The sequence below is a fragment of the Notamacropus eugenii genome, chromosome 2, assembly GCF_028372415.1.
Source record: "Notamacropus eugenii isolate mMacEug1 chromosome 2, mMacEug1.pri_v2, whole genome shotgun sequence".
In the NCBI taxonomy this organism is placed as follows: Eukaryota; Metazoa; Chordata; class Mammalia; order Diprotodontia; family Macropodidae; genus Notamacropus; species Notamacropus eugenii.
In genome coordinates, this window is record NC_092873.1 from 342516762 (window position 1) to 342530885 (window position 14124).

Here is a 14124-nt window from a genome sequence, read left to right on the forward strand (position 1 = left end):
ACCACCCTGGAAAGAAAATGAAAGTAAAAGAAGGCAAAGGGCCAGTCTGTTACCATCTTCCTGTGTAGGTGATCCATCCTCTTCTTCCAACACATCGTTCCCCTAGGATATAGCAAAGAGGCTATGAATGTTGAAAGAACGAGTCACGACCCCAGACCAAGATAAACACCTACAAATCCCTGCACTTACCATAATGAAGACACAGAGCTAGAAAAAACCAAGGATACTCTTGGTGTGGCTAGGATTACAACGCTCCTTTCAGCTTTTCCTGGTTAGTCTCCAATTATACTTTCAATATGTATTTTGCTCATTACCACATGGAAGCTGGTCCAAACACCATTCTCTGTTCTCACTAGATAACATCCCTACATACCCAATCAGCTGCTACCCCTTGTGGAAGGGTCAGCACCAACAGGCTCCCTCCCACTCTATCCATTGGCTCCTTGTAATGACTTGACAGTGGGAATATCCCTCAGGAATTTCTCTCACTCTGCTCAAGGCTCATGTGCCCCCTTCTGACCCTGTACCCTATCATGTCCCATTCTCCCTGTTGTGCTGACCAGGGAAATTCTGCTTAGTTAGTCTATAGGGGTCTGGGTCTGAGCAATTTTACACCAATGTGACCTATGGAGAGGAGGTTTTTATTGGGAGTGCCTTTGATTAGTTTTTTTTCTCTCCTGGACTGAAATCACAAGAGCAATAAATGAGACACAAGACAAAGGACAAGTGTACGTGGATCTCTGGCTGAGGGATCTCTAGAGGACTGACACCTCAACTACAGTGTGAAGTCTGAAGATCCAGCTCAATGGAAGGGGCTACAATCATCTGCCCTTCTTAATGGGTAATGTGATGAAAGCTCAAGATTCTGCAACAGTCCCCTCTTTGAGCTCTCCACCCCATTAAACGTTTGTGAGAGTACAAAGATGAGCGTGACATCACATCTCCCCTCTGAGTCTGAGTCCTCACTTGAATCTGAAGCAGTTTCCAAAACTGGACTGAGACCCATCCTCAAAGCCTTCGATTATTGGTTTTTCAGTTCAAGCAGCTTCACTAACTACAGGAAAAGGGTTCACCGCTGTTGAGCACGTTACCTCTGCATCCTGCTCTTCTGCTGGCACACCAACAAAGTCAGTATCTGGGGACTCAACAGGCATTACCTGAAAAATAACAAATGAGTAAGTGACAAGCTTGTTGACCTCTTCTTGCTCTGTCTCAAGAATTATGGAAAACTCAAGGCCCAAGTATGCTTCGATTATAAAGTGGGAGATATGAAATAAAGGCCAAAGACATTTCAGACAGAGGACAGTAGCATGTGACAGTAACTGTGCTCCTCCATGGCATTTTTTTCCCAAGGAGTTCACAGGGTTCTGTAGAGTCCTCTCAGTCCCTGCCTCATCTTTCTCTCTCTCTCCATCCAAATCTGCATCTTAGAATCCCTAGGTCCCTTTAAGGCATAGCCAATGCCACCCCCCACGTGAGGCTTTTCCTGGTCTCCTGAGGTATTAACTGTCCCTTGAGTCCCCTCTCAAAATTACTTTGTATTTATTTCATATACATGCAATTTCCTCCATAGAATGTAAGGGATTTATGGTTGTCTTTGTACGACCTATAAGGGCCTACATACTTCAAAGGCACTTAATAAAAGCTTTTTGAATTGAATTGTTGAATCTTTTCTTGGGGTGAGACCAGATCCCACTCATCTCAAGCTGCTTTCCCAAGTGTGTTTATCTTGAGGTGCAACAACGATTCCAGTGGCTTTCTCCCTACCTCGCCTTCTTCTGATGGGGCTCCACTGGCGGCAAGTGGGGAAGGGAGAGCATCTCCCTCTTCTTCAGTGCCAGGGGCAATATAGGAACCAGACATAGAGGAGACTGTGTCAGTGCTGATCTGGGAGTTCTGGCTTTGAGAAGAGGCTATGGACATGACAGACTGTGCCAGACTGCTGCTGACAGGGTCTACAGGGAGAATAGATGAGAGAGACTCAGCCACCTTAGTTACAGTGAACACAGGAAAGGAAAGAAATGGACTTCAACAGTTAAAAAAAAAAGGGGAGGGGGACTCTTCTTCCCTATCCCCTAGGCAGCGAATACCACAGGAACCTTTCCTTTTGCTCAACTAAAAAAAGTGTTGGAAGTAGGGTTTACTGGGCTTTTGCCTTATTTAAGGGCTAGAGTTCAGAATTTAGTTTCAGGGACTAGAAGAAAAGGAGACTACTTTAAATCAGAACCTTGTTCATGAAGGGGTGGACTTGGAGTTAGGAAGCCCTGAGTTTAAATCCTGCCTCAGATAGGTAACCATGGGAAAATCACTTACTATTTCTGTGCTTAATTTTCCCCATTTGTAAAATGAAGGGACTTACACTCTATGGCCTCTAATGTCCCCTTCAGTTCCAAATCTACATATAATCCTACGAACAAGTATTAAGGTTTTTGGTTTTTTTGTTTTTGTTTTTTAAAGAGAGGGATTTTCCCCCAAGACTTAGAATAAAACTAGTATTAAAGCTAAAAAAACAAAAAACAGAAGGTCTCAGAGAAGGAAATCAGAAGAGGCTAATGGAAATTAGCTCCCTGGCCCAGGAGACAATGCAGCTGCTGTCACTAAGTACTCTCCTCACAGTGGAGGTGGAAGTCTCCTGTCCACCCCCCAACCAGGGACTGCATTTACCATGCTTGAGTGTTAACTGATTACAGCCCTAAGGAAAAATTTGAGTCCCTATGAGTCCCCCCCCCATGGAGGGAAGGTGCAGAGCAACAGTGACTCCTATTCCCTTAAGTACCTTCTGGGGAAGAAATAGTGGAAGAGAGTGGGGTCCCAGTGCAAGATGACTGGCCAATGGCTCCTGATGAAGATAAAGTGAGGTTCTCACTCTCTGGAGTCGCACCACACTCCTGGAAAAGCAACAAAGGGAAGGCCAAGTGAGCTCAAAGCAGCCACGGTTGATAGCAGTATAGAGGGAAAGGAAAACTGAGGGAAAGGAAGTGTGTGTGTGTGTGTGTGTGTGTGTGCGCGCGTGTGTGCGCACACATGCGTGCGTGCATGCATGTGCGTGTGTGTGTGTGAAAGGGGAAACCGGCAACTTGGAAGCTGAGGCTTCATGTCCTCAGAAAAGGGAGGTAGCAGGTAATACTAGTGCTAGCGTCTCTTTTGTCATCACTTCTCTTCAACCTTAGCCTAGAATGACAACTCCCTCCCAAGGGAGGAGGGAAAACTCCAGTCATCTCAGCCTGCCCAGGGCACAGCATCTGCTGGAATTGTACACAGCCATGGCTCAAGTGACACAGGTCACCTAGCAGCTGTTCCATGAGAAAGCCTTGGCACTCATGCTTATCAACAAGTCCTTCCATCCTCAAGACGGGAGTCTAAGTCTGCACAACAGACACAGGATAGGCTGCTCTGCTCCTCCAAAATGCCTCTTCCATGAGCCCCAAAGAGCAATGGAGCCAAAAGGGAGGGGTGTGTTATTGGGGTACGGAGTGCAGGAAAGGGCAAGAGGACAGTAGGTACTTAGAAGCAGGGTCCCGTGTCCCCACAGAAGAGGGGGAGCAGAGAGCCCATCACCTCTTCAAGCTGATGAGGAGACTGCCTGTGGGAGAGGTGCATTTCAGACTCGCTGCAGGACTGCTCATCATCTTCTTTGTGCAACATGGATGAATTCTGGGAGACAGACCTGGGTAAGTTTAAAGGAAATACTTGTGACCCAAATATAAGCTGGAAGAAACAAACTCTGCACTCAAATCAACCAAATTCTGGACACAGAAGAGTGAGTGAGAAAGATCATGAGTGACCTTTGTTAGAGGCAGCTCTTGGATGAAGAACGAGGCTGCGGCCTGAGAACTACACCATGTGTTCACAGTTTTGATTTGGCTCCACTGATGATGATCTGTTTGTGGTCTTTCGTGCTTCTATCTTCACATACTCTCCAGGGGCTCCAGGACAGACACCAAAAAATGCCACTTCCCCCACTCTACCATAAACATCTTGCAAATACTAATGACTAGTACAGCTTTTTTTAATTGTTACAAAATTAGAGTGTGTCATTATTATTCTGATCTAGACTTCCTCGAACCAATCAATACCACTTATTGTTTAGGTCTGGAAGCCCTGACATGTTCTCAGAAGAGCATACAGGGAGCCCTTCAGCATACATTTTTTATTTCCAAACACTACTACTACCACCTTAGGCTGCTCTGTCTGAATCTCACAGAATCAATTAGTCCCTTCCTTCATGTTCTGAAGGCACCTCAGGTGTTTGCAGGGATTGTTAAATTCTAGAAAAGTCTCAGAGGGTCAGTTTTTCTAGGGAGCCAAGAGAAAAGCTTTCACTGTCACTAGGCAGGGGAGAAAAGTGTTGGAAGAGCTTGGATCAATGTGATGATTAATCCTGGCTCCACCGGATTCCAATCCTCAGTATAGAGGCAGTAGAAGAATGACTCCTATGCTATCAGACTCAGTCCTTGTGACAATCTGTGGGGTTTCACTGTACTTCCTGTTACTAAGGAGGGGGCGTTTATTTCCTGTGTGACTGCCTCAGTTTCCTCATCTTTAAAACGGAGAAAATAAAAGCACCTACCTCACAAGGTTATTGTAAGGACTGAGATAACCTAAGTGCTTTGAAATCCTTAAAGTGCCACAGAAATGCTATTACTATGACTGTGACTAGGAGTATGATGAGTATTAAGAAATGCCAATGGTGGTTTTTAAAAGTATTGATAAGGCACTAAAATAAAAAAGGAAAAGAACGCTGGCAACAGCCATCTCTCCCAGTATCTTAGAGATATTGTGATCAAACACTGGATACTCACTTGGAGAGGCTGTTCTTGAGCTTGAGGTCTTGGCTGCTGCAGTCAGAGAGGCGATCGAGAGGGGAGACAGTTCTGATGGGGGGCAGATGTCCGTCACTGCCATAAGAAGGCAGCATCCCTGACAGGTGGGTGTCTCCAAGCACGTGAAGCGGGGGAGCAGCTGGGGAAGGAGTGAGGGGCCCATTTAGGGCCTCCAGTAGAGATACCACTTCGTAACCCAAGGGAATGTTCTCTGAGGACTAGGAGAACGAACCAGAGACAGGTTGTTAAACTCTAAAAATGGTAGGAGTCCACAGCAGGTGACTAGGCATCCTCATTTCAAAGTAAATCCTAGTTTCATGACAATGTGAGAAACATACTTACCCTAAACGAAGAATAATACTGTTGTGACATCAGGAAAGCTTTTATTAATTTTTATGTTCATTCCCTCCTGAATGAATGGGTAGTTCCTAATGGATTGCTACACTTGCTTCAGAGAAATGCAAGGTTTATATGCTCTGCTTTCAATTCAAATTTCCCTCCTGCCTCCCATTGGCTAGGTACTTCAGGGTTCACCCACTCACGTGGGTCACATTCCTCATTTTCTTCATAGAATGACATGTTGTAAGTTCTTTTAAAGGAATTCCCTTAATTGATAAAGAGGCCCAAATCCAGGATGTTTTAGGCTCCTTCACCATTTACATAAGAAGAGTAATGAAATTCTTCTCTTTGAAGTTGTGGATTTTATCTAAAGAGTTGATGGTCTTTGCGTATGTTAATAAGCAGGCACCCACATCCTTATGGATTCCTAATTTCTACTTCATTTGTTTCTCTGATTTCCCAGCAAGTACAAGACTTCTAGTATATTTCATATTTTCTTGTGGAAACAGAAGTTTGGTTCATTTCTTACAAGAGGATCTTATTTCTGGCTCCACATGACATATTCCTTGCAGATTTGCTTTGACAGTTTAGTAAAAATAATTTCAATACTATTGAGGGAGGAGAGATTCATATGCCACACAGCTTCAGGAAAGGAGGGCTACCTATATAGTTGTTGCTGTGTTCATCCTTCGTTTTCGAAGAGGACCATGACATCAGAGAAATGATGACATGACTTGCACTTGACTTTGCTTTGAGTGAGGGAGGGCTGACCTATGTAGCAATTCTATCCGGAGCCTGCCAATGAGTTAATTTTAAGAGAGATAGTGTCTAAGTAAAAAGAGAAGAACTGAAAAGTTGGGAGACTGTCCCTAAACTTCTGTCTTCCACTATGAAACTCTGTTAGATTAATTTATCTTCCTGGACTTTGTTATTATATTCATCTATGAAATGGGAGAAAGATAAGCACTCAACTTTTAGAAGACTGACAAGTAAAGAGGAATGAATAACAAAATAATTATTTACTAAAATAATATAATAATAATAACTTATCTGACCTGCCCCCTCTCATAGTTAATTCCAGAGTTAGAGCTCTCTGAAGTGGTATTAGAAAATTATGAAATAGATATCCAGGAAGAAAAGTGATTTTATTTACTATGGGACTCAAATGTTGATTTTGCTGGCTTCAGAACAACTTAATTTTGGTGGGGACTTATTCAAAGGATACATAAGACATATTAGAGTGTAATTTAATTGCTATAGTGCCAGGGTGGTAAAGAAAATGACAGTGGAAATCAGAAGTCATTAGGGATCCTCTAAATCATCTGTTCCCCAGTCTGAGGGCTCCTGTTTTAGACCATGGGCCAACTTACTGAGTGCTCTTCAGAGTCAGATGTTTGAGAAGAGATGATGGGGTTAAAGTTGGTTGGGGACAAGGGGCCCAATTTCTTCCTCATGGCCCGGATCTGAAGCAGAGCCCGAAATGCTGTGAAGAGAAAAGATGACTAGTTAGACTATCTTGATGGGGGAGAGAGGGCATATCTTCCCTACCCAGGGAAGACAAAGATTTCTCTTGCCTTTTTCCCACATGTCCCATGTATTTATCATATCTCAGACACAGCATGCACTTTGATTTTTCATACATCAAATTCTTTTGCCCCCACCTACTGATGATACCTTTCCCTCCAAGTTGGGACTTACGCAGTCGGCAGATAGGGCAGTTATTGGCTTGGTAGCGAAGGGTGTCTGCACAGGTGTTACAGAGGCAGAGGTGACGGCAGGGTAAAATCAAGGTATCCCGGACATCAGAGAGACACACCACACACTCAGCACTGTTATCATTTACTTCATCCTCAGCCACCTGGCCAAGGGGGATAAAACTGCTGAGCTGAGAGCACAAGAACCTTGGTCTCATATACCTTACTGATTCCACCACCACCACCCCTCCCCAAAATAATATAAAATCACATGTAAGCAACAAGGAGATTTTAAATATGTAAACAAAAGGAGTTTATGTAGCTTATGATCACTTTATGAGGTACAGACCTCTTTGTATCATGAAGGAAACAGCATGACTGGCTTAACCAAACAAGATAACTATACATTTAGGGACTTTAGAAGAATTCCAACATCTGGCCAGTCTAGCAAAAGGAGAGCTTCAGTTTAGAGTTAGCTGCAGAGTTTGAGTCAGAAGTGGAAGAAAAAAACAGTCCCCTGAGAGGGAACTGCTCTTTGAAGGAGGAGGGGACTTTAGGATTTTCCCTAATCCTTCCCCTTTCCCCTCCCTCCATACCACCAGTGGTCATGTTATCAGAGAAAATGGACTAGCAAGAAAAAGTGCATATAACTGTGAGAAGAGAAACATATCAAGGACAGATATGGATCCTGAAACAAAGAGTCACCCAAGAGAAGAAATAGCTTCAAAGAATGACCTCATACGCCAGAGAAAAATGCCAGCAATAATAGACTAAAGAAAGGACTTCTAGCTCATAAAGTGCCAGTAAGTTGTCCTCTGCTGCACACACATAGTGCATATATGTCTCACTACCACTGTCTATTAAGTTTAAACTTACCCTTTCCATGAATGTTGTATGTTATGCAGGAGAGTGAACTCCAGGTATTGGTGGGAAATGTTTTGTACCAACTGTTTTTACTCTACCAACACAGTAAAATGTCTTTGCTAAAAGCTAATTAAGTCTGCTGCTTGCTTGTTAATGGGGAGACTATCGGTGGGGGCTCTTGAGCTATAATGTTAGAAGTACAGTCCAATAGGACTATTCTTTGGGGACTTTGGGGTATGAGTTAAAGTTTGAAGGAGTAGTCCCAGAGGGTATTACAGGATGATTAAGCAAAAGGACTGAGCCTTGTTATGTCATGAAACTGCTGGCTAACTATCTTACTTGGCCTAGAATAGCATTCTGAGCTTAGGAGACAGAAGATGACAGAAGTCAGCAAAGTCAGAGCTATTGCAGGGAACTAAGTATGTAAAATAGGGAAGAACATTAAACTATGTGGCTGGAGGAGAATTTGCTACACAGCACAGTGAGAGAATAATACAAAGCACCCATTTTCTTTCAACTTCCTTTTGCAGTGAAGCTAAAACTAAAGTAATACAAGCAAATTTAAAGTTAGCATAAAGGCAAACATATAAACTATAAAAGGAGAAAATGCCATCCTCAGACCCAAGTTCTTAGCTTGGGCTATTAAGCTCCTACCTCTCTCTGGGAAATGTGCCTTCTGATCTTAGGCATGAAGCTTTACCTTGGAATCCTGTGTGTTGTACTTGTTTTCAATCCCATAGATTTCTTGAAGGAGGTAACTGACCCCATCTACCTGAAAACCAGAAGGAGAAAAATTCAAAGAGACAATATTTGTGAACAATGGATGGGTTCGGTTCTACTACAGCAGAGAAAAAGCTTTTTTTTTTTCCTACAAAAGATCACTGATCCATAGAGTGGAAAATCCAGAAACTCTACAAACTAATTAAGAGGAGCTTTTCCTTTGGTGGATTATTTGATCCTCTATATTCAAGAGGGAAAATAAAACACATATTTGAAAGTCGATTCCAGGCCTATATTATAGTCAGTTAAAGAAGACTTGCCTAGAAGGACAGAAAAAACAACAGCAAAGCAGAAAAGAAGATAGGTATAAAGAAACAGACATCAGCAAAGGCCAAGCAAGAAGTTTAAAATCTTGTACTACCTTCCTTTTACAATACTGAACTTACTGTTTTTATGTTACAGATACTGATTTTATATATATATATATGTAAAGTTTACATTATTTATCATGTATTATAGTATCTATTCAGAAGAAAACTTCTGACTAGAATCACTGTGATGTGGTAATAGTTGAGTACTTGTTAAATATTAATTAAATAAATTCAAAATACCTATGAAGTCTTTGTTCCCTTTAGTCTAAACTAGTTACAATCTATCCTCCCATCTAATATCTGGCCCAAATCCTCCTTTATGAGTCCCCTTCTTAAAACCTCAACTACAAAGGATGCCCATTGACAATGACCATTGACAAAGTGATCCTACTTCCTGTCACTCTGATGCTGAGTAGTAAATTGTGCCTGCCCCATTTAATCTCTATAATCCTATAGGCTGGCCTGACACATTTTCATTTCCTAGCTGGCCAATATTTACTTCCACTTTGACTGGTCTTAGGCAAAACTATGAACTAGATTCATAGTATACTGGGAAGATTGTAGACTTGTAGGCGGGAGATATTGGTCATAATCTTTGCTTTGTCACTTACAAAAATACAGTCAGGCAAGTCACCCTTCTCTCAGTCTGCTTCCTCATGTGTAAAATGAGGAATTATTATTATTATTATTATTATCTGCCTAGAATCTTTCACATGCTGGCATTCCAGGCTTTTTGTGATTTGGCTTCTACTCGCCACTCCCAACACATTTCATACTATTGCCCCACCGCAACAGTTCTAGCCAAACTGGCCATGCCCACTGCATTCAGTTCAGATCAATTCAACAAATCCTCTTCCAAAACTTGATTTTAGTTGTCCTCTTTGAAAGGATCTCAAACTAAGTCACACTAAAATGTTTTCTAACTAACTAAGCCTCAATGCATTTCATTCCCAGAAGTATTTGTATTTTTATCCAGGGAAAATACTTAACTCAAAAAAATGAATCTCCCTAATGATTTAGTTTCAGATTATTAGACCTATAGGAGAATAGAACATTGGGTTTTCTTTCTCTTTCATACACACACACACACACACACACACACACACACACACACATATATGTATATATGTAGTTGTATTTATTGAGCTTAATGGTAAGGGATCCTGGCAAGCAACAAACATTTCATTTTTTAACACTGGGGAAAAACTATCAGGCTGGCAGTTCCCAGTCTCTGTTCTACCAAGAAATTTTCCTCTTACTTGCTGAAACTGCCCTTTAGTCTCTGGAATCAAGCATGGCTTGAGGATTTGTACTTCTTTCCCTTCCCACACACCCCCTTGGTGCCAAAAGCCTAAAGCAGAAACTTCTTCCAACCCTTCCATTCTCTGAATTTGTTGTCTCAGATTCAATAATTCTGAGTCCATAAAGATGCTAAAATCAGAATCTCTTTGACGCCAGCTTTGACATCCAAGAACCTGAATCCCTCTCCTCTACTTTTTTGTTCTTATTTGGTGAAGAGGTCTAACAAAAAGTCCTGGCCTTCAAATACTTACCACCTGCTTCTGTTTCAGGGGCTTTACGCAGAAAGTGCCATCTGTGTGCTGAAATGAAAAGATTATTATCATGACAGGGAAGAGAAGGCAAGAAGAGGTCAATCAATCTAACATATAAATAAAGGCCTCTTATGTGTCAGGGACTGTGCTGGGGACACAAACACAAAGATTAAAATCACCCTGACTCTTGAGGAGTTTCCGTTTTAGTAGGAAGAGATGCCACGTGCATATGTGAGTATATTAAGAAAAAACAGAGGTATGGAGATGAGTCTTGTGATTTCTTTGGTACTGGTAACCATCAGTACCTTTTCTGAAACTTCAGAGTCTTAAAGAGTTGCTTGAAGCATTGAGAGGTTAAATGACTTGCTAAAGGAGTCATTCAACCAGTCTGCGTTAGAGGCAGGACTTGAAGCCAGGTCTTCCTGGCTTCTATCCACTACAACACTTGTACAGATTAAATATATAGAGAGAATAAATAGAAAACAAACACTCCGGAATTTATAAATGCAAAGTAGGTGGGGTTTTGAGGGGGGAAGAGTACTAGCAGATATTCCTTTATTTACTCTTACATATTCTTACATATTTGATGCAATACATATTTGTGAAGGTTACAAAAATATAATGGAAAATTCATCGTAAAGAAATAAGAATATAAAGAATCCAGAGAAACTTGGAAAGACCTAGATCAGAAGTGAAGTGGCCCTCTAGGTCCTCAAATGAGGCCCTTAGACTGAAACTAAACTTCAAAGAACAAATATTTTGATTTTGTTTGATTTTGACTTGTTCAGTGAAGTTTGGATTCAGTCAAAGGGCTGCACTTGAGGACCTAGAGGGTTACAGGTGGCCTCGAGCTACAGGTCCTCCACCTCGATCTAGACGAACTGATACAGAGTCAAGTAAACAGAATGAGGAGAACAATATGACTAGTCATATGTACTACAATGTAAATAGAAAGAACAAAAAAAATCCTAAACTGTAATTAAAACAACCAAGTTGGGCCGTAGAGAAGAGCTAAGAAGATGTACCACCCTCCTTCTTTGCAGAAGAGCCCTGGATGTAGAGGACAGCAAATACTGTTAGCCGTGATGTGGTGACTGGTTCTGCTAAACTGCTTTTCTCTTTACCGTCCTTTCTTTTAAAATCTTTGTTTTAAGGAAAACAAAAATTAGGGTGGGGAGAGGAGGTGTATACTCAGAAATGAAAGTGGTGTTTAAACCAAATATATCAATAAAATGAGACTAAATGCCCAAATATTTAAGAACCTACTAGGTCTATGACACTGTCCCAAGCACTTGAAGCATCAGGATAAAAATAAAACAGTCAACACAACACAGAAAACAACAGAGCCAGCCCCAGAATTAGGTCTACTGAAGTTCAGATAGCCTGAACACGGGCCTTCTTTGTGGAGGGGCAGGAAAATGAGTTGTTAATACTTAGCTTAATCCAAGAAGGGGAGAGGTCTTGCTGGTTTACTTACCTTTTCAAATGTAGCAAGAAGTACATGGCAGTGTCCAAAATGCTCTGCAAGACACAAAAGCATAAGGTGAAGAAAGAAAAGTTAGATTCCACACCCAGACATCCCTATCTCACTAATGATGCTCCCAACCCAGAACCTGCTAAGGGATCATGTGATGGTGGGGTGGGGGAGAGACTAATATATGACAACGCAAGTCACCTCAGTCCAAGGACCTTTACAATTCTGACAGTGAGGGTAAAGAAAACTCTGATCGCATGACTTAAAAAAAGGCACGCTACCCTGGGGCAGCATCAGCTGTGGTGAGCAGCACCCACCACAAGAGAGCTCTCACTATACAGAGAAAGAATCCACGTCCCATCGTACCATCGCCTTCATCCACTACAGCATGGACAACCATTGGGTAGACTTCTCGGTCCAGGTCAAAACCCAGCTGCAGAGTGAGCAGAGTAAAGGAATGAGACACTTAAATGTGCTAGTCTTGTGTAACATTTGGCCAAATACTCTTACAATAAGTCATAAAGGGACATCCCATCAAGAAGCCTTAAGCGTCATCATTCAGAATAAGTCCCTGTTCTCCAGGGATTCAATATACCCTAATACCATGTACAAGTCAATTTAGCTATTTCAAAGAGAGCTCTTTTTAAAATTCCTTTCTGACTTAAGCCCATTAGAATTTAAGCCCCATCCTCGACTCTGTCAGGGCATTGCTATCTTAAAACATACTGATCAAAAGATTATGCTGCAGTGAAAAAGATACATCAATCAATTAATCAATCAACAAGCATATATTAAATACCTACCATGTGCTAAGCACTATGTTAGGCACTAGAGATTCAAAGAGAAAAATGCAATAGCCCCTGTTCTAAGGATCTTATCAAGTGAGACCACATGTACCTAGAAGGATACACAAAATCTATACAAGGTAAATTTTGAGGAGGGAGTAAGGGCACTATTAGCTGGAGGGAATCAGTGAAGGCTTTATTTAGAAGATGGTGCTTGAGCAGAGTCTTGAAATAAACAAAGGATTCTCTGAGGCACAAGTGAAGTGGGAGAGCATTCCAGGCACGGGGGACATTCACTATAAGCATGTAGAGATGTGAAATGAAGTGCTCTGTGTGAGGAACAACAAGGTCTGTTTGGCCATTATTCATTCAGTCAACATTTATTAAGCACCTACTATGTGCCTGGCACTGTGCTAAATGCTGGGGTTACAAAAAGAGCCAAAGACAGTAACCTCATGGGCTTACAATCTAATGGACCCCCAAGTTCATGAGGAAGGAGTAATACATAATAAGGAAAGATAGGTTGGGGTCAGGATGTAAAGGCCTTATGAGTTAAGCAGAGGTGCTTGTATCTGATCAGAGGAAAAACAGGAAACCAATGGAGATGGGTTTTGATCATGGGAAGGACATGGTCAGACCTGCATTTTAGGAAAATCACTTTGGCAGTTTTGTGAAATGTGGAGTGGAAAGGGGACAAACTTGAGGTAGAGAGACTAATTAAGAGAGTACTGTAATAGCTGGGTCAGAAGTGATAAACAGAAAGAAAGGGATATATGTGAAATATGCTCTGGAAGTGAAAATGACAAGATTTAGCAACTGACTGATATGTAGGGTGAAAGAGAGTAAGGAGTTAACCGTAACACACTGGGATTGCCAACCTGGGTGACTGGAAGAACCATGGTGCTCTAGAAAAGGAAGTTTGAAAGGGAAGTGGATTTTAGAGAAAAGATATATTAATTCGTTAATGGACATGCTGAGTTTGAGATACGAGAAACCCAGTTTGAAATATTCACCATGCTTTCTACCAACTTAGAATTTAGGAGACTAAGGCTGAGTAGAAGTATGGAGATCATTGACATAGAGAAGATAATTAAGCCAATGGCAACTGATGTGGGTCACTGAATGAGAAAATGTAGAGAGAAAGAAAGGAAGAAGACTTTGAATAAAGCGGTGAGGATATAGCCAGAATTACGGGGTGTGATATGAATGATGATCCAGCAAAAGAGACAGAAAACATGGTCAGACAGAGAGGAGACCCAAGAGAGCAATGTCATAAAGATCCAGTGGATCCCTAGAAAGAATCTAGAGAGAATGCCAAACGCTACAAAGAGGTGATAAAGCAAGAGGATTAAGAAAAGGTCATGCATAACATTAGACAATTAAGAGACTACTGGTAATTCTGGAAAGTTATTTCAGTTGAGTGGTGAAGCTAGATTGCAGAGATTTGCAAAATGAGTGAGAGGAGAGGATATTGAGATAAGTATAGGAAGAGAGATTTTTC

General features: G+C 41.6%; 1 protein-coding gene across 4 annotated transcripts in view; it reads right to left on the minus strand.

The window, feature by feature from the left end:
• Window positions 1-14124, minus strand: part of RNF157 (ring finger protein 157) — a 131930-nt gene that overhangs the window by 10349 nt on the left and 107457 nt on the right. For all 4 annotated transcript variants that reach the window (XM_072645785.1, XM_072645786.1, XM_072645788.1 and 1 more), the window contains 12 exons: window positions 12205-12271; window positions 11842-11885; window positions 10365-10412; window positions 8421-8492; window positions 6861-7020; window positions 6533-6645; window positions 4803-5041; window positions 3559-3667; window positions 2777-2888; window positions 1768-1955; window positions 1092-1157; window positions 54-102 (listed from right to left, as the gene is read on the minus strand). In XM_072645785.1, coding sequence (XP_072501886.1) covers window positions 54-102; window positions 1092-1157; window positions 1768-1955; window positions 2777-2888; window positions 3559-3667; window positions 4803-5041; window positions 6533-6645; window positions 6861-7020; window positions 8421-8492; window positions 10365-10412; window positions 11842-11885; window positions 12205-12271 — 1267 coding nt within the window. The remainder of the gene's footprint in view (window positions 1-53; window positions 103-1091; window positions 1158-1767; window positions 1956-2776; window positions 2889-3558; window positions 3668-4802; window positions 5042-6532; window positions 6646-6860; window positions 7021-8420; window positions 8493-10364; window positions 10413-11841; window positions 11886-12204; window positions 12272-14124) is intronic.